Genomic DNA, 23,999 nt, shown 5'->3' with positions numbered 1-23,999 from the left:
TATTTTTATAACGTATACGTATATTGAATAGAATAAAAATCATGCAAAAAACCAGAATATATATGCAAAAGTTTGGGCACCCCGATCAAAATTTCTGTTACTGTGAATAGCTAAGTGAGTAAAAGATGACCTGATTTCCAAAAGGTATAAAGTTAAAGATGACACATTTCTTTAATATTTTAAGCAAGATTACTTTTGTATTTCCATCTTTTACAGTTACATAATAACAAAAAAGGAAGAGGGCCTGAAGCAAAAGTTTGGGCACCCTGCATGGTCAGTACTAACACCCTCTCACAGCTTGTAAACACTTTCTGTAGCCAGCTAAGAGTCTTTCAATTCTTGTTTGGGGGATTTTCGCCCATTCTTCCTTGCAAAAGGCTTCTAGTTCTGAGAGATTCTTGGGCCGTCTTGCATGCACTGCTCTTTTGAGGTCTATCCACAGATTATAGATGATGTTTAGGTCGGGGGACTGTGAGAGCCATGGCAAAACTTCCGCTTGTGCCTCTTGAGGTAGTCCATTGTGGATTTTGAGGTGTGTTTAGGATCATTATCCTGTTATAGAAGCCATCCTCTTTTCATCTTCAGCTTTTTTGTTTACAGGCAGTGTGATGTTTGCTTCCAGAATTTGCTGGTATTTAATTGAATTCATTCTTCCCTCTACCAGTGAAATGTTCCCCCATGCCACTGACTGCAACACAAGCCCAAGGCATGATTGATCCATCCCCGTGCATAACAGTTGGAGAGGTGTTCTTTTTATGAAATTCTGCACCCTTTTTTCTCCAAACATACCTTTGTTCATTGTGGCCAAAAAGTTCTATTTTAACTTCATCAGTCCACAGGACTTGTTTCCACTCCAGAGTCTGCTAAATCTTCCTGAAGGTCTTCTGCGGGCAAATGGGGGTCTTGATTTGCCTTTCTAGCAATCCTACGAGCAGTTCTGTCAGGAAGTTTTCTTGGTCTTCCAGACCTCAACTTGACCTCCACCATTCCTGTTAACTGCCATTTCTTAATTACATTAGGAACTGAGGAAACTGCTACCTGAAAACACTTTGCTATCTTCTTATAGCCTTCTCCTGCTTTGTGGGCATCATTTATTTTAATTTTCAGAGTGCTGCTAGGCAGCTGCTCAGAGGAGCCCATGGCTGCTGATTGTTGGGACAAGGTTTGAGGAGTCAGGGTATTTATAAAGCTTTGAAATTTGCATCACCTGGCCTTTCCTAACGATGCTTGAATAAGCCATAGCCCTAAAAAGCTAATTAAGGTCTGAGACCTTGGTAAAAGTTATCCGAGAGCTCAAACCTCTTGGGGTGCCCAAACTTTTGCATGGTGCTCTTTTCCTTTTTTTCACTCTAAAATTGTACAAAACAAAAATAGTACACTAATCTTGCTTAAAATGTTGAAAAGAATGTTTCATCTTTAACTTTGACTTTTGGAGATCAGTTTATCTTCTAGTCACTTAACTATTCACAGTAACAGAAATTTTGACCAGGGGTGCCTAAACTTTTGCATACCACTGTATGTGTGTGTGTTTCAAAGGTACATTTAATGTCAGAATTGTATAGAATATACATCCTGAAATGCTTTTTCTTTGCAACCATTCACGAAAACAGCGGAGTGCACCAAAGAATGAACAACAGTTAAATGTTAGAACCCTAAAATCCCCCCCAGCTCCCCTGCCCCCGCACGTGAACAGCAGCAAGCAACGATCCCCCTCCCCCCTCCAGCAAAACAAAAAACATCAGCACCCACCACTGATCGCTCAAGTGTACAGCAAAGGCACAGACTTGCAATACCCCAAAGACTACTCGTTTACTGAGTATTTGACATACCATAGGCTCTCTCTCCCTAATAAGGGAGAAAGAGGTGCCTCTGTTTCACAGCGAGAGGGTGGACATAACAAACAACTCGCTGGTTTACGATGTTAAAAGTCTGTTGCGTTGCCTTTTCCGAGTTCTGTGTCCTAAAATCTCAGGTCTCTGGGCACACAGCCATGGATTTTCAACGCCCACGATACACTGATCTCCTGCCGGAACACCAACCTTCGATCTGCCTGTTTCCAGAGCCACGAGTTCTATTTGCTCCATAGGATATTGTGGAAATCAAGGGAAGAAATTGCTGATGACCAGCAGAGATTCTTGTATTTTCCTCAGCCAGGGGTGAGGTACTGGAAGGTGCCTAATGTGTATTTATTTAGGAAGGAATGTAGGGACAAGTACAGGCACTTCAGGCCGGTAAGCTAACACTATTTATCTGTCTTTGGAAAGGCAAGGTCTGATTAGGGATGGCCACTATTGTTTCTGCATGTAGGATATCATGTCACAAGAATTTCAGTTTCAACAAGTCGTTACCAAGAGGATTGACTAAGGCAAAGTGGTAAATGTTGTTGTTTTGGACTTCAGCAAGACCTTTGTTGACGTTCTGCATGGTAAACTGGTCTGGAAGGTAAGATCACATGGGATTCAGGGTGAACTAGCCAGATGGATATTAAATTGGCTTGGTGGAAGGAGTTATGGGGTGGTAGTGAAGGGTTATTTTTCAACCTTGAGGCCTGTTTCAGCTGCGTGTGGCACGGATCAGTTCTGGGCTCGTGTGTGGATTAGAATATAGGTGCATGATTAGTAAATTTGTGAATGACACCAAAATCGAGGTACAGTACACAGTGAAGAAGGTTGTCCAACCTTGCAACAGGATCTGGATCAACTGGGAGAGTGGGCAAATTAATGGCAGATGGAATTTAATTTAGGCAAGTATTAAGTAGTGCATTTTAGAAAATTAATCTAGAGCAGAACTTTGTAAATAACAGGGTCCTGGGGTGTTTTGTGCAGCAGAGGGACCTCGGGTTATGAGTGCAAGGTTCCTTGAATTAACAATACAGCAAGACAAAGTGGTAGTGAAGAACATGTGTAGCATACTTTCCTCCTTCAGGTGGGACATTGAGTCGGAAAGCTATGTTAAAGGTATATACAGCATTGGTGAGATTTTGCAGTTCTGATCACCATCTAACAGAAAGGATGTGATTAAGCTCGAGGGAATGAAGAGAAGATTCACAAGGATGTTACCAGGACTGGAGGGCTTAATATGAGGAAAAACTGCTTTGGCTCCGATTGTTTTCCCTGGAGTAAAGGAGGCTAATGGATGATCTGAAAGAGGTCATAAGATCAGAGGGACATAAACAAGCTGGATAGGAGAATGCAATACAAGAGAGCATAGGTCTCCTTTAAATCTCAAAACTGAGGGGCAAGTTTTTTCCACTGAGGATGGTGGGTGTATGCTGTGAGCTGTCAAGTGAGTTGGTGGAAGGAGTACAGCTGAACTATTTAACGAAAGACATTTGGACAAATTCATAGTTAGAAAGGGTTAGAGAGAGAGTGACCAAACGTAGGCAAATGTAGCCGAGGAAGGCAACTTGGTTGGCAATGATAAGGTGGGCCAAACTACAGTACGTATGACAAGGCAAGAGCTCAGTGGACCAGAAATAACAAAACTGTGATATTCAACTGTTATGTAGAAGGTCAGGCATGATTTGATGAATGACAGAGCAGACCTGGAGGCCAAGTGCTGCACTTGTGTTCTTATGTAAGTTTCTGCCTGTAATTGACATAATTGTTAGTTACAGTGAGATAGATTAAAGTGGTTAATCTCAAATTGAAAGCTATCTTTTTTTTTGGAATTTGATTTCACCCATAGAGTAAAATAGATCTGTGTTATGGAATGTTTAGGGTACAACATATCTATTGGAGTCTTTTCACTAAATTGTCTATTAAATATTTTTTCACACAATGCAGCATAAAGAATCAAGTAACAAATTTGGTGTTTGATTCACCATTAACTTGCTTTGATATTTGATTGTAATGTGTTTTGATTATGCAGTGGTACTTAGTGGACTATTTCCTAGCATGAGAGTGATGACAAGTAAGCAGAAATTAAGTAGAGCGGGGCAGCATTCTCTGGAGTTAAGAATGAGCTTTGATCTCATATATATGTGGCTTAACAGGATAGATAGAATTATTTCATCTGGTTGTATGCTGCAGATCTAGAGGGGATTTTCTCAATAAGAAGGCAGGGGAAATTATTTTGCTCTTGAATTTTTGGAATTCTCTGCTTTGAAGACTGAATATGCAAACATTTTGTGTCAGAAATATCAGTGGAAATGTGAATGCTGAACAAGTTGCATTTTCTGTTCAATTTTATGTATGAACTTTAACAGTGCTGAGGAGCCTTGCAGCTAACTGTTCCTATTTGTTCTGAAAATGGAATTGAGTTTTATCCTGCTCAGCCAGTAATCGTTTGGCAAGTGTCTCAGTTTATCCAGTGCTCTGTGCTGGGATTTGATTAGCCAAATTATTTTATAGTAGTTGGAATGTATTCTAGTGCTCACAGCTCTTTTTAGAGGAGATTCAGTTCACCCTTTGAAGCAGTAGGAGTTGTGGAAAAGATAATGTTCCAACCGCATATTTGTGACCATAATTTCCCAGACCTGGTTTTCCCTATCTAGGCTGTGTTATTGGGTGAAAAACCAAGCTGGTGACTAATTCCCTTCAAAAGTAATGGAACAAATACATAATGGATTGAAAAATAAGAAATGTTGCTCCAAATTTGAGAAAATAATTATTTTTTTCAATGTATGTGTGGGAGTGTCATTGACGTTTACTCGTGGCAATGTTTTTAAGCAATATTATTGATTAATGGTGCATCTGTTTAAATTTCTTGTCAGAACAACGTATTGGCACTATTTGAGCTCTTCTTGGTTGTATGTGGGGATATTACTGACTTAAATTGGGCTGATTAACTCCAAATTGAAGCTTTGGTTTAGGGACATAGAGAAGTTAAGATGAGGTCTGAGTCTACTAATTGTGCATATTTCGTATTCTGTACTTTACTGCAGCCAGTGCTGTCAGATCTACCTAGGTAGTAGGCTGATTATCTGGCAGAAAATTAACCCAATCTTGTGCTGCTCAAACTAGTGGTGATCTACATCATTCCTTCAGTCCTTGCATCACTTACCTTCTATTTTTAATCATGTGCCTACTCTCTCCGGAGAAAAGGCACCAGAGAATGGATGTAAAAAAGGATAAAGGTTCAAGGATAAAATACAGATACAAGATAAAGTTTGTGAACCCTTTGCAATTACCTGGTTTTCTGCATTAATTACTCATAAAATGTGGTTGATCTTCATCTAAATTATAATAATAGAAAAACACAATCTGCCTAAACTAATAACACAAAAATAATTGTACTTCTCGTCAATACTGAGCACACCATTTAACCAATCATAATCTGGGTTCAAAAGAAGTATGTGAACCTCTAGGATAATGCCTTCTACAAAACCTATTTGGTGTCAGGTGTTCCAGTCCATACGGTTAGCTAAGAAGTGTGAGTTGTAGAGCTGCCCTGCTCTATAAAAAAGACACACAAAGTCAGGTTACTGACAGAGCCTGCTCTTCTCCAGAAAGATCTGTTTATATGCACCATGCCTCAATGAAAAGAACTATCAAGAGGACCTTAGAAGTAGTATACTGTTGTAGAGATGCATCAAGCTGGAAAAGGCTACAAAAACATTTTTAAAGACCTGAATGTTCATCAGATCAGGATAAGAGAAATTGTCTACAAATGGAGAAAACTCAGTACTGTTGCCACTCTCTCTGGGAGTGGGCATCCTGCAAAGATCTCACCAAGAACACAACATGCAATGCTGATGGAGGTAAAAAAGAACCCAAGGGTAATGTCAAAAGACCTGCAAAAATCTCTATAACTTGTTAAAATCTCTGTTCTTGTGTCCACTATAAGAAAACAACTGAACAGGAATGGTGTACAAAGAAGGACACCACAGAGGAAACCACATCTCTCCAAGCAAAAAAAATTTCTGCACGTCTTAAGTTTGCAAACACCATTTGGATGTTCCACAATAGTTCTGGGAGAATATTCTGTGGACAGATGAGACAAAAGCTGAACTTTTTGGCAGAAATGCACACTGCTATATTTGAACGAGAAAAAGGCACTGCATACCAACACCAAAACCTCATCCCATCTGTGAAGCATGTTGGAAGGAACATCATGGTTTGGGGCTGCTTTGCTGCCTTAGGGCCTGGACAGCTTGCAGTCATTAAGGGAACAATGAATTGAAAATTGCATCAAGACTTTTTACAGGAGAATGTCAGGGTAGAGGCCCATCACCTGAAGCTTAATAGAAGTTGGAAGATGTAACAAAACAATGATCTGCAACGTGAGTAAATCAACAACAAAGTTTAAAAGGAAGAAAATTCATGCTTTGGAATGGCTAAATCAGCGTCCAGACCGTAACCCAATTGAGATGCTGTGGCATGACCTAAAAAGAGCTGTTCATGCAAGGTATCCCAGAAATATTGATGAACTGAAACAGTTTGTAGGGAGGACGGTCTGAAATTCCTCCTCGCCGTTGTGCAAATCTATTTGGCAGCAGCTACAGGAAATGATTGCTGCTAAAGGAGGTTCCACCAGTTATTAAATCCAAGGTTCACATACATTTTCTAGCCTGGATTGTGAATGATTAAACAATGTATTCAGTAAAGACATGAAAAGTGCAATTGTTTGTGTGTTATTAGTTTAAGCAGATTGTATTTGTATATCATTGTGCATAAATGAAAATCAGACCACATTTTAAGAGCAATTAATGCAGAAAACCATGTAATTGCAAAGGGTTCTCAAACTTTTTTCTTGCAGCTGTACATTCTCGCCAGTACAGGCTACTAGTAAACTAAGCAATCTTTTATAATTATCCATGGAAAATAACCTGTTCTGGTGATCTGTTTGGTTATGCACATTTTGATCACGTTCTGTAGGACTAAAAACACAACTTTCTTCTTCATTCATTCTTTCACTGAATCAAGCAATTGCTTCCATATGGTGGACTTCCTCTCAGGCTACCTTGGTTAGCCCAAGGAATTTGACCTGAGGAAAACCAAAAGTCTGAATAATCATCTGATTCAAAAGAAACTAATATTTGGTCTTCACTTGGACCTGATGTGTAGCTCAATGCATGAGTAGGGAAAAGATAAGAGGTTGCGACAGATACACAAAATTTGGGAAATAACTCTTAAGTGCTTCTTTCTCTTTCATACTACCCACTGCACTGTAGGATGTTTAATTTTGTTCAGGACTATTGAACTAGCCTAGATGTCTCTTGTGAGCATTGTGGATATGTGTTTAAACCACTGCTGCCATTAATATATGTTTCAGCGAAGTGTTCTGATCAAGATTTTCCATCATATAATGACTTGATTCCTAATTTATATTGATGTCTTATCGATAATGTGTTCATAATCATTAAATTGTTACCATTATTGGATATCTTTTTGCGTAGCTGAGTACAAGTAAACAATGTAGCATTTAAACGTAATGAACGTCTTTAATCTGGTCGAACTAAAGGTTAAATATTTCTTCAGCTACTGTAAATCACAAGGATTTCTAAATAGCAGTTTTATTTTGGTGGCAAACTGAATATTATCCAGAAATTTATCAGTAGAAAATTGATGATTGATTTTAGTTTCTGTTGAGACATCATACAAATGCGAATTATTAATCTAAATAACACGATGCTTGCAATTCTTAGATGAAGAAACTCACGATATCGATGATCTTGAATCGGAAGCAACTATAACAGCAGTTAGAGCATCCTCTGTGGTAAGAAATATCCATGTAAATTGAATACTTATGTACTGTTGATCAAATGGAAATGTTTTTGTGTTGGGAGCCAAGGTCTTGAACAGAATGCAATATGCTTCTTTTTCTCTTGGTTTGCACTGATGGAATATATCAGTTTATCAATTTGTGCATTTGAAATAAAGTATTTGGAAAGTTTTTTTGTCATTAAATTCAAACACCATGAGATTGCTTACTGTGTGCTACTTGTCAGCATTTTAAATCATTGTGTACCCCCAAGAATTTAGTTCTGCTATTCACCTGCCATTGAAACTTTCATCCATGTTGTTATTGTCTACAATCTTTACTTCTGATGTACTCCTGTTTGGCTTCCCTTGTTCTAATCTCTCTAAACTTGATGTCTTTTGGAGGTTAACTCCTTTCCTCTCAGTGAACTCTGCATCTTCATTCATGCCAATTTGCATTTCCTCTTGATTAAGTAATGCTTCATTTTTTAAATTCTTGACTTCCTTCTCAAATCCCTGTAATGTCCCACGCCACTTTACCTCTATAGTCTCTTAACAAACTTCTAACTATCTAAGTTATCTGCTGTCCTCGGATTCTAGCTTCTGTCATTCCTGAAATTAGTTGACCTAATTCCTTTATTAGGCAAGGATCTAGGAGCTTTCCTAAATGTCTGCTCATTTCTTTGCCTTTCTTTTTCCCTTCAAGGTGCATTAAGATGTGCCTCTTTAAACAAGCACTTGGCCATCTACCCTAACACATAGCAGGCGGGCATATTTGTTTTGTAGTGTCCCCATGTGCCTTTGGCATATGAAGAAGTAAGTGTACAACTAAAATTGAAGTTTGTTATTTTTGAAGAGCAGTCATGCCAAAAACACTTATACATTTTAGTAAATAAAGTATGACTATAACTAGATACTCTTTATTTTATCAATGAACCTGAGCTGAAGAAAATTGATATTTTTCTTGGTAATTATTTGAGATGGTGAAGCATTCATGCATAATATGTTAACTAATCTTTGAGACTGTGTGCAACAAGCTATCGATGTCAAAGGTGAAAATGCATTCTCATGGAACCTGCAGTGCAAAATTTGTTGAAATTGAGGTTGATGTAAATTCAGCTGGACTCTGCAGAAAAACTTCCCTGTTGGTTAAAAGGTTACTTACAGCTTCATTATTTTAAGTAGAAAGTGAGGTAATTTATTCATATTAAATATATCACACAGACAGAGGAGATGGGGATGGGTGAGCTAAGATTCTCTAATCAAGGAAAAAGCAAAGGCTTCAAGGGAAAGAAAAATATCCCGGGGAGATTAAATGACATGATGTCATTAACAAAGAATGAGGTAATATGCTTAGTAAAGAAACAAAAGAACTGCTTGAAGGTGAAGTAATTGAGAAATCAGAATCATAAAAGGTAGAGGGAAAGCAATAGGTAGAAGTTTGAAATTACAGCAAAGTACTGGAAAGAGTTACTAAACATCTAAAATTGAACAAAGGTTGAATAACACAAAATGCTGGAGGAACACAGCAACTCAGATAACATCAATGGAAATCATTATTTCATGTCGAGACCCTTGGTTATTACATCTAGTTGGTAATGAGGTGCTATACCTTCTATTAAATTGAATTTTACTGGAAAAGAGTAAAAGACTGAAGACTGAATTGAAGTACACTGCAAAGTGTTCTGCCAGTATGTATTTGTATTTGGTTTCTTGGATGTACAGGAAATATGAACAAAAATCAAATACATATCGATTGAGTGCCTATTATCCGAAGATCCGAAAACCTCCGAAATTCAAAAGCTTTTTGAGCACTGACATGATGCCACAAATGGAAAATTCCACAAGGCGCTGGGAAGGTTCCCAGGTGCATCGCAGACAGTTCTGAGTAGTGACCTCACATATCCTGAGTGGGGCCTGTTGACATCAGTTTGTTGTAAACAGTCATCATAGCCAGACCTTTGTGCATTCCCTATAATGATTATCATGTGGTTTGCACTTTCTCTGTGCTGTGAAGATATTGTTCAAAATGTCAAAAGGCCTGTGAGTAATTGTGAAAAGAAAAAGAGGAAGCTTTTGTGTTTGTTCATAACATAGAAAATCAAGTTGTTGGAAAAATTTGACAGTGGTGTAAGTGCGAAGCACCTGACAGAGGACTATAGTATTGGTAGGTAGGTAGAGGCTGTAAGCCTGCAGCTGTTTGTTACTGATCAGCTGGTTCAGGTATTCTCCTGATGCTGCTGTGCTCCTTTTGTTACTCTGCACACATTATATTTTCATTATATTAATGGCATGTAATCATGTTTACTGTTAAGTACTTATCTGTGATAAACAAGTGTAAGACAAAGAATGCTTACAGGTAGCACATAAATGATGGTGATGCCAAACAGGTACTGACTGTCCGCCTAGGTGGCCAAGGTGGTGATAGCTTACCTTTCTGACGGTTCAATGCACACATAATAATGCACAAAATTATTATATAAAACTACCTTCAGGGTATTTGTAATGTAAATGGATTTTGTGTTTAGACCTGGGTCCCAGCCCCAAGCTCTCTCATTATATCGATGCAAATATTCCAAAATCTAAAACATTTCAGGCCCCAAGCATTTTGGATAAGAGGTGCTCAACCTCCATTCAAGTCCCAGGTGTAGGTACAGCAGGCAGTGAAGAAAGCTAATGGCATGTTGGCCTTCATAACAAGGGGAGTTTAGTATAGGAGCAAAGTGGTCCTTCTGCAGTTGTACAGGTTCCTGGTGAGACCACACCTGGAGTATTGTGTGCAGTTTTGGTCTCCAAATTTGAAGAAGGACATTCTCGCTATTGAGGAAGTACAGCGTAGGTTCATGAGGTTAATTCCCGGGATGGCAGGACTGTCAGATGTTGAAAGATTGGAGCGACTGGGCTTGTATACACTGGAATTTGGAAGGATGAGAGGGGATCTGATTGAAACATATAAGATTATTAAGGGATTGGACACACTAGAGGCAGGAAACGTTCCCGATGTTGGAGGAGTCCAGAACCAGAGGCCACAGTTTAAGAATAATGGGTAGGCCATTTAGAATGGAGTTGAGGAAAAACTTTTTCACTCAGAGAGTTGTGGATCTGTGGAATGCTCTGCCTCAGAAGGCAGTGGAGGCCAATTCCCTGGATGCTTTCAAGAAAGAGTTAGATAGAGCTCTTAAAGATAATGGAGTCAAGGGATATGGAGAGAAGGCAGGAACGGAGTACTGATTGTGGATGACCAGCCATGATCACAGTGAATGGCGGTGCTGGCTGGAAGTGCCGAATGGCCTACTCCTGCACCTATTGTCTATTGTAATGCCTCTAAGTATATTCTAAATTGGAAGGTGAACAAACCAGTTGCTATTGGTAGGAAGGAATAAGCTGTTTTTTTAAAGAAAAGAAGGATTTAAAATCTAATTGGTTATGTGTAAGATTCTTTGACTGGAGGTCATGCATATTTGTGAAGATGGAATAGTAAACCAGAAAGCCCCAGAGGAAATAGTCTGCTTTGGAATGTTGAAAGTAGCATTCTTTTCGGATTCTCTGAAACAGTTTTCTTTCAGGCCTATTTGGGTTATCTCTCGTGTCTCTTTTTTATGGTTCATTGTTGATTTTTGGATTGATATTCTGTTCTTGTTCTAAAGTGAAATATTTCTTCAATCTTGTTCATCTCCACCCTCTTCAATTTTACATGAGTTTATCACTAGCTTTTCTTGACTTATCCATTTCAGGAATAGGCTTCTTTCACAATAAGCCAGTGACACAGAAAAATTATAGCCCGCTTACACTTCAACCTAGCTTTTATTTGATGTTCATTCCTTTTAATTTTTCTGTCTCTGCATCTATTTCTTCATGTACCTTCTAAGCAAGGCATCCCTCATTGCAGATTTCCCATCTTTGGTGGGAGGTTTGGGACCACCTCCATTCACTCTTTTGACTTTTTGCACTTTGATAATGAGGAACAGTATCTTATCAAGCTAGGTTCATTTCAGCCTTTCAGAGGCAAAGTTGGGTTCAAGAACTTGAGTATTTCTAGTATTTTCTGGCTTGGTTCAGCAGCATTTTCCACCCCCCCCCTTTTTTTTTGGATGGTTCTTGATTTTGCTTCTCCTACTTGCATCTCCTTTCACCTGATCTTTTGTTTCTTCACTCGTCAGATTATCTTCTGCTTCACTCACAACACGCTGGAGGAACTCAGCAGGTCGGACAGCATCCGTGGAAACAGTCATTCAACGTTTCGGGCCGGAACCCTTCGTCTGTTTCCACGGATGCTGCCCGACCTGCTGAGTTCCTCCAGGGTGTTGTGAGTGTTACTTTGACCCCAGCATCTGCAGAGTATTTTGTGTTTATCTTCTGCTTCACCTTGTAGCATCATTCCTTTATTCAATCTTATCCTTTCGTATATCATTCAATTTTTCCCTTTCTCCATCTTTCCAGGTATTTTAAAAAGAAATCTTAACTTTTACCAGTTCTGGTGAACAGTTAGTTACCTGAAAGTTATTTTTGTTTTCTGTTTTTCTTTCTCCACAGATGATACCTGTACTCGGAGTATTTCAGACATTTCTATATTTTAATTATTGAATATCCATTGTCTTTTTCTTTTATGGTAATTCATTATACCTCTCAATTTTATAAGAACATAAGACATAGGAGCAGAATTAGACCACTTGGCCCATCAGGTCTGCTCCGCCTTTCCATCATGGCTGATTTATTGTCCCCCTCAACTTGATACTCCTGCCCACTCCCCGACTAACCAAGAAACTATCAGCTTCTGCTTTAAATATACTCAGTGACTTTGCCTTCACAGATGTCTGTGGCAGTGAATTCCACAAATCCACCAACCTCTGGCTAAAGCAATTCCTCCTTATCTCTGTTCTAAATGGACATTCCTGTATTCTGAGGCTGTGCCCTCTGATCCTGGACTCTCACACTGTGGGAAACATCCTCTCCACATCCATGCTATCTCGGCCTTTTAATATAAGATAGGTTTCATTGAGGTCCCCCTTCATTCTTCTAAACTTCAAGACAGGCCTAGAGCCTGCACATCAAAGACATCAAAGTCTTCCTGTACGTTAATCCTTTCATTCCCAGACGAATTCTCGTGAACCTCCTCAGGACCCTCTCCAATGCCAGCACAACTTTTCTTAGATAAGAAGCCCAAAACTGCTCACAATACTCCAAATGCAGTTTGACCAATGCCTTATAAAGCCTCAGTATCACATCATTGCTGTTGTATTTGTCCTTTTGAAATGAATACTGACCTTGTATCCTTACCACCAACCCAACCTACAAGTTAAACTTCAGGGAATCCTGCGCAAGGTCTCCTAAGTACCGTTGCACCTCTGATTTCTGAATTTTCTCCCTGTTTAGAAAATAGTCTATGCTTTTATGCCTTCTACCAGAATGATGATCATTCACTTACTAATGCGGTATTTGCTTTGCCATTTCTTAACTGATTCTTCCTATCTGTCTAAGTCCTTCTGCAGACTTTCTTCTTCTTCAACACTATCTGCCCTCCACCTATCTTTGTATCTTTCATAAACTTGGCCACAAAGCCATCAATTCTGTCATCCAAACCATTGACATTTAATGTGAAAATAAACGATCCCATCATCGACCTCTGAGGAATTCCACTAGTCACTTGCAGTCAACCAGAATTGAGCCCTTTATTCCAACTCTTTGCCTTCTGACAGTCAGCCTATCTTCTATCCATGTAGTATCGTTCCTGTAATACTATGGGCTCTTATCTTGTTACGCAGCCTCATGAAAGGCTTGTGAAAGGCTTTCTGAAAATCCGAGTGAACAGCATCCACTGACTCTCCTTTGTCTATTCTGCTTATATTTATTCAATGAACTCCAATAGATTAGACAAGCAAGATATCATGCTCTCCAACATCTTCCCAGCCACTGATGTCAGCCTAACTGATGCAAAATAATCGTTAAGTTTGTCTGCCATTTTGCCGCCCCAGTACTGCCTCTCCATTGGCATTTTTCAGCAGTCCGATATCCACTCTTTTCTCTTGCTATCTGTGAAAAAAGCATTTGGTATCCTCTTTGATATCTCTGGCTAGCTTACCTTTATATTTCATCTTTTCTTTCCTTCTGGCATTTTTACTTGCCTTCTTTGGTTTTTAAAAGCTTCCCAATCTTCTACCTTTCCACTATTTTTGCTACATTATACACTCTCTCTTTTCCTTTTATGCTGTCTTTGACTTCTGTTGTCAGCCACGGTTGCCTCATCCTCCCTTTTAGAATACTACTTAATCTTTGGGCATTATCTATCCTGTACTTTCGGATTGCCTCCAGAAACTCCAACCATTGCTGTTCTGCTGTCATCCCTGTGAGTGTTCTGTTCCAGTCAATTTTGGCCAGCTGAGCTCCCATGCTTCTGTAATTCTCTTTACTCCATTGTAATACTGATACATACGATTTTATTTTCTCTCTCAAACTGCAGGGTGAAGTCTGTGATATCATGATCACTGCCTCCTGAGGGTTCCTTTACCCTAAGCTCCCTAATCAAGTCGGGTTCATGACATAACACCCTATCCAAAATTGCCTTTGCCCTAGTGGGCTCAACCAGAAGCTGCTCTGAAAAGCCATTTTGTAGGCGTTCTACAAATTCACTCTCTTGGGATCCAGCATCAACTTGATTTTCTGAATCTGTGTGCGGATTTAAATTCCCTATGACTTGCTACATTGCCCTTATTACATCCCTTTTCTATTTCCTGTTAAAATTTATGCCCTACTTCCTGGCTGTTGCTCGGAAGGGGGGTGGGTGTGAGGGACTGTCAGGGTGTTGTTATCCTTGCAGTTTCTTAACTCTTCCCAAAAGGATTCTACATCTTCTGAACCTTTTTCTATGGATTTATTTTCAATTTTACCAACAAAGCCACCATACCCCTCTGCCTACTTGCCTGTCGTTTTGTTAAAAGGTGTATCCCATAATGTTAAGTTCCCAACTATAATCTTCTTTTAACCTTGACTCACTGATGCCTACAACATCATACCTGCCAATCTCTTAACTGCACTACAAGATCATCTACCTTATAACATATTGTATAGTTTTAGGTATATTATTTACAATCTTGACATAAGATTTTTGTCGTATTTTACTGATTTACCTGGTATGAGTTTTTGAAATGCAAACATTGACCGGTTGGCTGAAATGTCTTTTTGAACCACAGTACCACAGTATTTCAGTTACTTCTTTTATATTTGGTCACCCATTTTGCCCTGACTGACACCTTCAGCAATTTGGTTGCCTCCATCTTAACTATTACCTGCAAAGGCTGAGTAAAACACTTGGTTGTTATAATCTGCTATGACAAAGTTGTAAGAATGAAACTGGACAGGCCTTCTGGTGCTAATAATGCATTTGGTTAATACTCTGAAAAAAATAATTTCAGCTCATTCAATCTCCCTCAGATGTTTGTGGACATAAAGCTCAGTTGAAAGCTCTGTTCCATGGGTTGGTCAAACGGCAACCTAATATAGCCATATAGTCTACTTTCAGTCACTGGCGAAATGAAGGGAGCTGTTCACTGCATTCATCAAGCAGTATTTGCTTACCTATGTCATGCTCACTGATATTTAATTTGAGTCCTGCCAGGTCCAATTAACTGCAAACCTCTGGTTTGGTTCAGGCATAAACTAAAACACTTGAGTTTGTTGTCAGCAGAAGTATTTGACAGAATGCTGTATACAGAATCAGTAAGATTGAAGTCGATTGGAATTAAGGGGAAATTACTCTGCTGGTTAAATTGTGGGTGTTGGTGAAGCATCACAGTTCTGGGACATGCTTGCAGGAATGTGTGGATGTAGTCTCCTCGGTCTGACCAGATTCAAATGCTTCATCAGGAATGGGAATAATCATTGTTTTCAAGATTTAATATTGTTTAATGTCACATACTGTACACAAATGTAAAGAGAATAAAATAATTGTTATATGAATCTGATGCAGCACCAAAACACAAAAGATAAAGAGCAAATAATAATACAAAACTATACACAATCTATTTAAATACGCAAGATAGCTTATATACATTGTACGTTCATAAAGTGACATTAGGCTGTACATAAGCTGACTACTGGGAAATAATAATGGAGTTAGTGGATGAACCCAGTCTGCTGCAGGAGTTCAAGAAGGGAGCTTACCATCATCCTTTGACAACTTAATGATGGATAGTAAATGCATGTCTAAGTGACACTTGGCCTGTATTAAAAAGTAAGATAATTGGCCGTAGTATGTTGAATTGAAATTACTATCAGAGCATTTTAATTCATTCCCCCCCCCCAGTGAATTTAGTAGCTATTGTCAAAGTATCTGGTGTTAAAGTTTAAAATGATTTCAGCAAACTTCACACATTTATTAAAGATTTTGCCAATTATTTTAGGAAATTTCCTCAAATTTGCATCGACATAACGAATCCTCAAAAAACACAAGGGTGGATTTTATGTCGGGTATGAAAATAAAAGATGAACCTTTGGATGAAGGATACGAGAAGGCGTTGGTATCACAAACAAGTGTAAGAATTAAGGACGAGCCTGATTCATTACAGGTAAAAATGTAGATTTGTTTTTATCTTGCAAAGTATGAGCGTAAATTAAATATATTGTTGCGTGCCTGTTGATGCTTGTTTAGTTTGAGAATACTAAATGCCATCTACGAAATCTAGTGCTCTGTAAATTAATCTACTTCAGCTATGCTTTTAAGCATAGAAGTGTCTTGCTGAATTAGATTAGTTCACAGAATGCTAGATATTAATGAAATATGAAAAATGGACAGATAATATTTTAATAGGTCATGAAAAAGTGGACAGAGAAATTTCGATTCCAATTTAGCCACAAAGAAAGCAACTTTCATATTGGTGATACTGGAGGACCATAAGTTATTGCTACACCATTCTTTTCACAGCAGTATCTAACCTACCATTCATCATGTGCAATCTCATAGCTAATGTTGTGGGAAATGTTATAGTAATGTAGGAGTTACCTTGTGCTTGGTTATAATACATGGTTTGAAATTCTGGCTGTTTTTTTCATTCCCTCCCATAATCTGGATCATGAAACTGATAAGACTTAGAAAAGGTAACTTTTCTGAATAATATGCTTTTGAATCTGGGGGAATGTGATCCCTTTAATGTAATATAAATACAGTATATTTCCAGTTATGTGATCAAGTCTTAGTTTGATTCAGAGCAAGAATATTACCAGTCAAACCCATTTCTCCTAATTAAATTTCTAGTAGTTTTGAGCTGCTCATGTTGCAGTCATTGATTTAAAATGTCCAACCTCCAAAAAAGAGTAGTCTGAGAATATATTGTGGTTTTCTGTATGAAGGCAAAAATAATTTTATGCTTTCTACCTCAGGTATATGGCCAGCATTCCAAGCCTCAGGAGACTGATCTCCAAATCAGTGCTGTGTTCTCAGTGAGTGGCAGAAATCTTGGTAGGCACATTGTACCTTGTTCCTGAATTAGAGATTAATGGATTTTTACAGGACAGAACAGCATTAACACATTTTCCTTTAAATCTTATGGTTATAAAGGACACAATTAATGTAGTCTGCACCTACTTCTGACAAAGGCAAGCAGTTCAAATACATAATTGTTTATGTATTTAAATATCATTCATACAACATGAGCCTTGTAAGCTAGGTTGTAGGAAGTGAAGAAGGTAGTGTCATTGGACATGGAAACTAACGCCTTGCCAATGGAATCCACATCAACCACATAGCACTCATTTAACTAATTCTATGGGAATCCGGTTTCTTCCACACTATAGTCAAATGCACTCCCACCCCCACCTCCTGATTCCACCATTCACTTGTACACCAGGAGCAATTTATAACAGCCAAGACTAGCCTACCAGTCTTTTTGGGATGTGAGAGGAAACCAGAGCCCATGGAAGAAAACGGATAAGGTCACTACAAAAAAGTGCATTCTCTACACAGCACCTGTGGTCAGGATTGAACCCGGATCGCTGAAGTTTTATGTAGCAACTGCACTATTGACCCTGCTGTTGTGCCACCACCAGTGAGTGTTGCTATCCACTGTACTTAAGCACTTCAATGCTGGTTTACATGACATGGTTTTTTTCCTGGGATTTAAACATCAGATCAGTCACACAATTCAAATTTCAGTTTTCAATATTCTTTATGGTCATTTCCAGAGAAATATAAGCCACAGAAGTGTTGTACATTACACTGATAGGCAGAGTTAAAGTTAGAGTCAAGAGCAAAACTCATTAGTAAAACAATACAAATATAAGCTGCTGAAAATCAAATTTTGTGGGAAAGCTAGTTACTTTTACATTAGTGGATCTTTCTGCTGTTTCTATGGTATTTCTGTCTTATCAGTAGAGGTTTGAGACCCATCTTCAACCATTGAATAATATGTGCTGAGATCTAACTTCCTTTCCACTTTCATATTATTGTTTATGCAAACTTTCTCATTCATGCTCAGTTTTGCCCCTATCATTTTTCTAAAACATGACTAAGATTCCAAATGTATAATCATTATTAGTAAGAGATGCACAGTTGATAGTTTGTGTGATGTTTTCTGTCAATACCTGCCTCTAAATGAAAACTATTTAAGTCTACCATTTTGATATGGGTTGGAGTGGGACTACCATGTCTGTAGAGAGCAATCTCCTGAGTCAAGGCAAAATGAAACACTCCTCTATAATTAGATGCAGCTGCCCTGTTCAAGGTAAGAAAAAGGAAGTATTAACACTATTCTGAAATAGTTGGAAGTAAGCTTTTTGACTGATTGTGCTGGCTCTGTCGTTCAATAGGATCATAGCTGATTAGTGCCTCTTCCATGTACTAACCTTGCATTCCATGATTCCTTCAACATCTCTTAACTTTGATCTTGAATATAAACTCCTGAGCCTTTAGAGTCTTTTTGAGTAGAGAATTCCAATGATTTACTGTGCTCAGGACGATTAACATCTCATTTCTGAAGAATACCCTCTTTTATGATTGTGACCCCCTCCCCCACCCAATAAACTTCCACCATCTCCCAGGAAGCACAATAGTAAGTTCTTGTCATTGACAATGAATAGGGACGTGGACTTATAGTTAACAAAATGCTGATATCACAGTGTCCACTGGTAAATTAACTTGAGGTTGAATTGATAACCGGTATGTTTCATTGAGTCAAAACAAGCAGAAAAATTTAGTGTGCGTGATGCTAGCTCTGCCTGTGAACTCACCCATATTCCTGACCCCTCCTAAACTTCCTGACTCTGGTTACATCCCAGCTGTTTGTATTTCACTGTTTTCCAGCATAAGATGTTAAATGCACTGCCACATGACAGACAGGATTTACCAGCACTACTGGAAAGAGTGGGCTGCAAAAGATCTATGCAGAAACAGGAATGAAAACAATTGATGTCATTTACCAATGTGGAGGGCGAATCACGGTTGAGGAACGATCAAGGCATGCCAGATCCCCTGGAGGGAGATTGCATTGTCAGAGCAAATGTAATGGAATGGAGAGTCTGGGAGCATAGAATGGCATCAATGCAGGAAAGAAGGTGGAAATGTAATCTAGGTAGCTGAGTGCATACTGATCATAATCATCTGAAATTGAAGTAGAGAAGTTAGAGGAAGAGTCGGTGATGGACCAGGTGAATATGGAGGCAGGGTGGAAACGGGTACTACAGGTGATGAAACTTTCAAATTTTGCATGACAGAAGGAAACAGCATTGGCACAATCAACGCAGGAAAAAGAGGCGAGGAAAAGGGCTTGAAATAAAGAATATTCCACAGAGGGACAGACATCTGCAGAATGGAAAAAGTGAATGGAGTTAAAGAAATAGCTATTTGGAATGAGGATCTCAAATTCAGATGTGGTCTTACGGTATACTAAATAAGACCAATTGTATGGTGGTTCAGGCAACAAATGTACCTCTTAGAACAGGTTACCTGTTGCAGTTAATTTATGATGAATATTTGTAGCTGCTGAGCCAGTGACAACATGTTCCCCACTTGCTGCAAAAGGCGCAGTTTCTTTGGTAGATGTGTGATGAGTGCAGATGCTCCAACCGTACGACGTACCTGCAGTCAAAAGGATGGCTATTACAGTCTGGAAAGCATCAATGGGGGCTGCACTTGTAATTTCGCAGACGGGAAGACTGTAAAAATATTTGTGTGTTCAGCAAAAAGGAAAGCAGCTTGAACCAGGCAACTGCATATTGGAATTTTATGCTTGTTCTAGCATGTTTGAATTTTTTTTGAGACTTTCTCTTACTGTATTGCAGTATCCCAAATGGCGCAACAAAATTCATCAAGTTCTCCCCTCACGGCTAAGTCGCCTGTAAGTGGCAGTGTACAGCCAACTTCAAGTCCTGCTATGAGTGTACGTGTCACTTGTTCGGGTTGTAAGAAAATTCTACAAAAAGGACAGACTGCCTATCAGAGGAAAGGTTCAACCCAGCTCTTCTGTTCTACTCTCTGCCTTACTGGATTCTCAGCATCAATTTCAAGACCTCTCCCTCCTGCAAAAAAATACTGCTATCTCTGCAGCAAGTATGACCTTCCTTTAATTTAACAATCTATGCTGTGGAGAATACAGAACCTCTTTCTTTTCAGTTTGAATATGTAAGGAAAGCAAGGCTAGGCAGAGGAGAAGTTATATATTTCTCAGTTTGATCAATAGAAAACAGTAATAGTGAGCATAGAAATTCCCAATCAGTGAAAGATGGTTGTGCAGTGCAAATATGGCTTTGTGTGTCCTGATATCGTCAAACAATTTCAAAACCTCCAGCATTTTAGTTCACTAACATGTAAGTAGATACAGTCTTACAACAAAACACAAACCTTCAAGTATTTTAATTAACTTTTTAAAAATATCATATAAGGATAATTTGTCATGCCAGGTCAGTTGATTGAGAAAATTGGACTTGCACAAATTAGATTACTTTTGTCTAATGAGTTCCAAAACATGTTTGTGTACCTGATGGGTAATTTCTTAATTTTGAATTTTCCAAGCAAAGTTTGTTGATGAACAAAGATGAAATGATGGTTCATTTTTTTTAAATCTAAAATTTTTTATAGCAGATTCTCAAAATATACTGGGACATCCATGTGTTGGTGTATGTTTGTTCTTCATTTAGGCTTTCCACATTTCTGGATTACTTTCGCCTGCCAATTGTCATTTGTGGTAGATCAAATAAAACAATTGTATATTTTTGTTGAGCAGCTTGGTAGAGAGCTATCTTCTTTTATATAAGCTCATTGACTAACTCATCAATTAGCAGCAATAATGAGATGAAGTTTGTCAAAACCTCAGACTAATTTTTTTTGGTTAATGGCAGTATATCAGCCAGAGTCTATATAAAAAGTTGACTTTTTTTGACTCGCTGCCTGTGTGTTCACAGAACAGGAAAATGATTATGAACATATCATAGAATCACGGTGCCATGTGATTTTAAATTTTTCCCGCAAGTTAGAATTTATAGAATGATGGCTTGTGTGCTCTTGAATCCAAAGTGTACACTTAAAGTATTTCAGGAGATAGATTAATTACCAAGCTTTTTTTGGTTCAGTAAGGAATAATAAAGGATAAAGATTTTGCTCTTGAAATGAGTATCTGACTGTCAACCCATCTTTGATTTTTTTGGATTGATCATTGCAGGTTTAAGTTTGAATTTTGCTCATTTTTGTAGTTGTAAAATCGAAGCATTTAGCTAATCAGAATAATTAACTGCTTATCCTTCACTTATTTATAAGTACACTTGCTTCATTATTAGATCATTAAATTAAGTCCCAGTTAGAGACTTTGAACATAAAACCTTATCCAAAAATCCAGTATATTAAACGTAAGATGCTTTGGATAAGATCTCAAATCTCTTCTTCCTGTTCAGGTAAATGAATTCATGGGACTATTTTGAAGACGAACATGAGCATTCCCTTTCATGCCCAAAACCTATCCCAGAGGCAGTGTCATTGAGACAATATCTGATCATTTATCTCTTTGTCACGTGAAAATTAGCAGGCACTTCTTCCTGCTCTGTACTGGTGACTACATATCAAAAGTAACTATTGACTTTTGACATATTTCAGATATTCTGAGATCCTTAAGCCAGAGTTAATTGAATATCTTTTTCTTAACCACAGAAAAGGCCTGTTTTATATTTTTCTCCTTTGTCATGCAAGGAAATACCAACAACTTTAAATTTATTTGAAGTCCAATCTGAATAGATGCAATAGCATAGCAATGTGTCTGAAATCAGCTGGATTTTCCACTTATATCTATGTTGTAAAGTGGAAGTTCCCTTTATAGAAATAGAGGTGGAATCTCAGTTTTGGCCATTACCAAACTATGCGAGAAAGGATCTTCAAATCATCTGACCTCCCCTTTGTATTCATGGGCAGGTTGTGCCTTTTCATGAGGGTATCCGAATGCTGTTTAAATTAATTTTGTACACTTACTTACTCCAGTCCAGCAGTTGTTCACCTTTTTATCTGTCTGGTTATAAAGATGTACTTCATGCAAACACTCCCAGAGAAGCCCTTCACAATTCTGATGCTCCTATTAATGTGCATCATGTTGCATGTTAAATGGTTTCATATTTATCTTATCCAGTTAATTAGACATTTATTTGCAGTAGTCATTTCAAAGCTGTTTTATCCATTTGTCACCCTGGAGATGACAGACACTTGCCTAAAAGGAGAAAAATCATTGAAATTCACAGAGCTAGGGCAAAGTTTTGCTTTCCTTGGGAAAATCTAATGCCACTGCAATTGACCAGTGTGGTCACTGATGAACAGCAGCTGCTGTAATTTGTCTTACTGTTACTAAGATTAAAGTTGACTCAACATCTCTATCCCTTTAGGGAAATAATCTAAATTTCAATGAGCTATTATGTTGAAAAGGTAGTTCCTGATATCAGACTTAATGAACTCTCTTAAATCAGATTTTAAGACGATATCCTGTTTTCTTATAAAATTGTAACCCTCTCACTGGGCTTGTATGCAAACTTGGCTGGGTAGCTAACTCTGCTCACAACTACGTGACTCAGCAATGAGAAGGCCACTTTTATAACAACAAGCATCTTGGGTTGCTATGATTTCAAGTTCAACCAAACTGGGAAGTTGGGATGTTCTGATTAACAGGACCTCGATTTGAGCAAATACTGTGTAAATACAGCCCATACAGAATTACCAATTGCCAAGAAATGACAAATCATACACCAGCATAAAATCATAAAGGAAGTATATTTACCAATTTCAGTTTTATCAAATAGTTATTAAGGGAAAGGGGGAAAAAAAGGGCCGTTACAGCGAGATCAGTCTAAATGTGCACATGACTATTGGAGCTCATCTCTTCCAAAAGCTGGATAAGACCATTATTCAAGGCGCTGGATTCTCATCACTAATCACTGGTAGCGCTTCCCATCTTGGAATCCTTCTTCTCGAATCTTCCTGTCGGTTTGAATCCTCTGGCATATTTCCCAATCTTCTCCGCATCTCCCACCAAAAGACCACAGACCCTACTACTCTCCATCTAGCTCTCTCTAGAACCTTCTCCTGATCCCACCATCCTGATTGGCTGACATAACATTCCTAAGTTGAGCATTCTACCAGCAGGACACGTACTTCTACAGAAAATTACTAAAATGAAATACCTCATAACATTGCAGTAGAAATCTTAACCAGAGCATTACAAAATCATAAACTGTCTGACGCAAAGTGTCACCATTTCAGTCATGATGACTCTGCTGACTTTTGGTAGCTCAATCCCCATGAAAGATTTTTTAATTATTTGCTTTTGAAATACCTATAAGCTTCTTTGCGAATATTAGTCTATTAAACTGGAAAAGAATGTAAGGCCGGTGTGTATAATTAATGCTCATAATTTAAATCTGTGCTGTATTCTAACCAAGGTTAATTTATTGTTGCTTCAATGTGGTCTGGTGATCTACAGGGTCTGACCAGTAATTTTTAATTTGAAATTGACAGCAATTTTGAGTTTTTAATGCATATAACTTAATGTTGAAGTTCCAGATTTCTTGCCAGTAGTCCAGTGACAATAGACTAATTAAAAATTAACTGTATTGATCATTCCAGAATTTGTTAAGTAATCCTTTGAAAAGTAGTTATTCATTGCTGGAGGTCAATGAATTTTTAATGACATACCAAATCATATTTAGCACTTGGTGGCGTATCTGGCCTAGGGCCTTCCTTTATGTGTATGGCAGTTTCTTGTTTTCAAATGTTTCAAGTGTTAAAATATTTTAAAGTAAGTCTGAAATGTTGCAATATTTCAGCGACTACTTAAAATGTGTCTGCCTCAATCTGTGTCGATTTTGCTCGTTCGATTTTCAGAAATGAATACAAGATGCTTT

General features: G+C 38.3%; 1 protein-coding gene across 7 annotated transcripts in view; it reads left to right on the top strand.

The window, feature by feature from the left end:
- The window catches only part of LOC134338194 (zinc finger MYM-type protein 4-like), a 228,336-nt gene that overhangs the window by 116,721 nt on the left and 87,616 nt on the right, over positions 1-23,999 (top strand). For all 7 annotated transcript variants that reach the window (XM_063033844.1, XM_063033847.1, XM_063033846.1 and 4 more), the window contains 4 exons: positions 7,589-7,659; positions 16,040-16,204; positions 17,016-17,094; positions 19,911-20,178. In XM_063033844.1, coding sequence (XP_062889914.1) covers positions 7,589-7,659; positions 16,040-16,204; positions 17,016-17,094; positions 19,911-20,178 — 583 coding nt within the window. The remainder of the gene's footprint in view (positions 1-7,588; positions 7,660-16,039; positions 16,205-17,015; positions 17,095-19,910; positions 20,179-23,999) is intronic.

Source organism: Mobula hypostoma, chromosome 26 (genome assembly GCF_963921235.1).
Source record: "Mobula hypostoma chromosome 26, sMobHyp1.1, whole genome shotgun sequence".
Lineage (NCBI taxonomy): Eukaryota > Metazoa > Chordata > Chondrichthyes > Myliobatiformes > Myliobatidae > Mobula > Mobula hypostoma.
The sequence above is the reverse complement of the archived record's forward strand: the minus strand, read 5'-3'. Positions and strand labels throughout refer to the sequence as shown.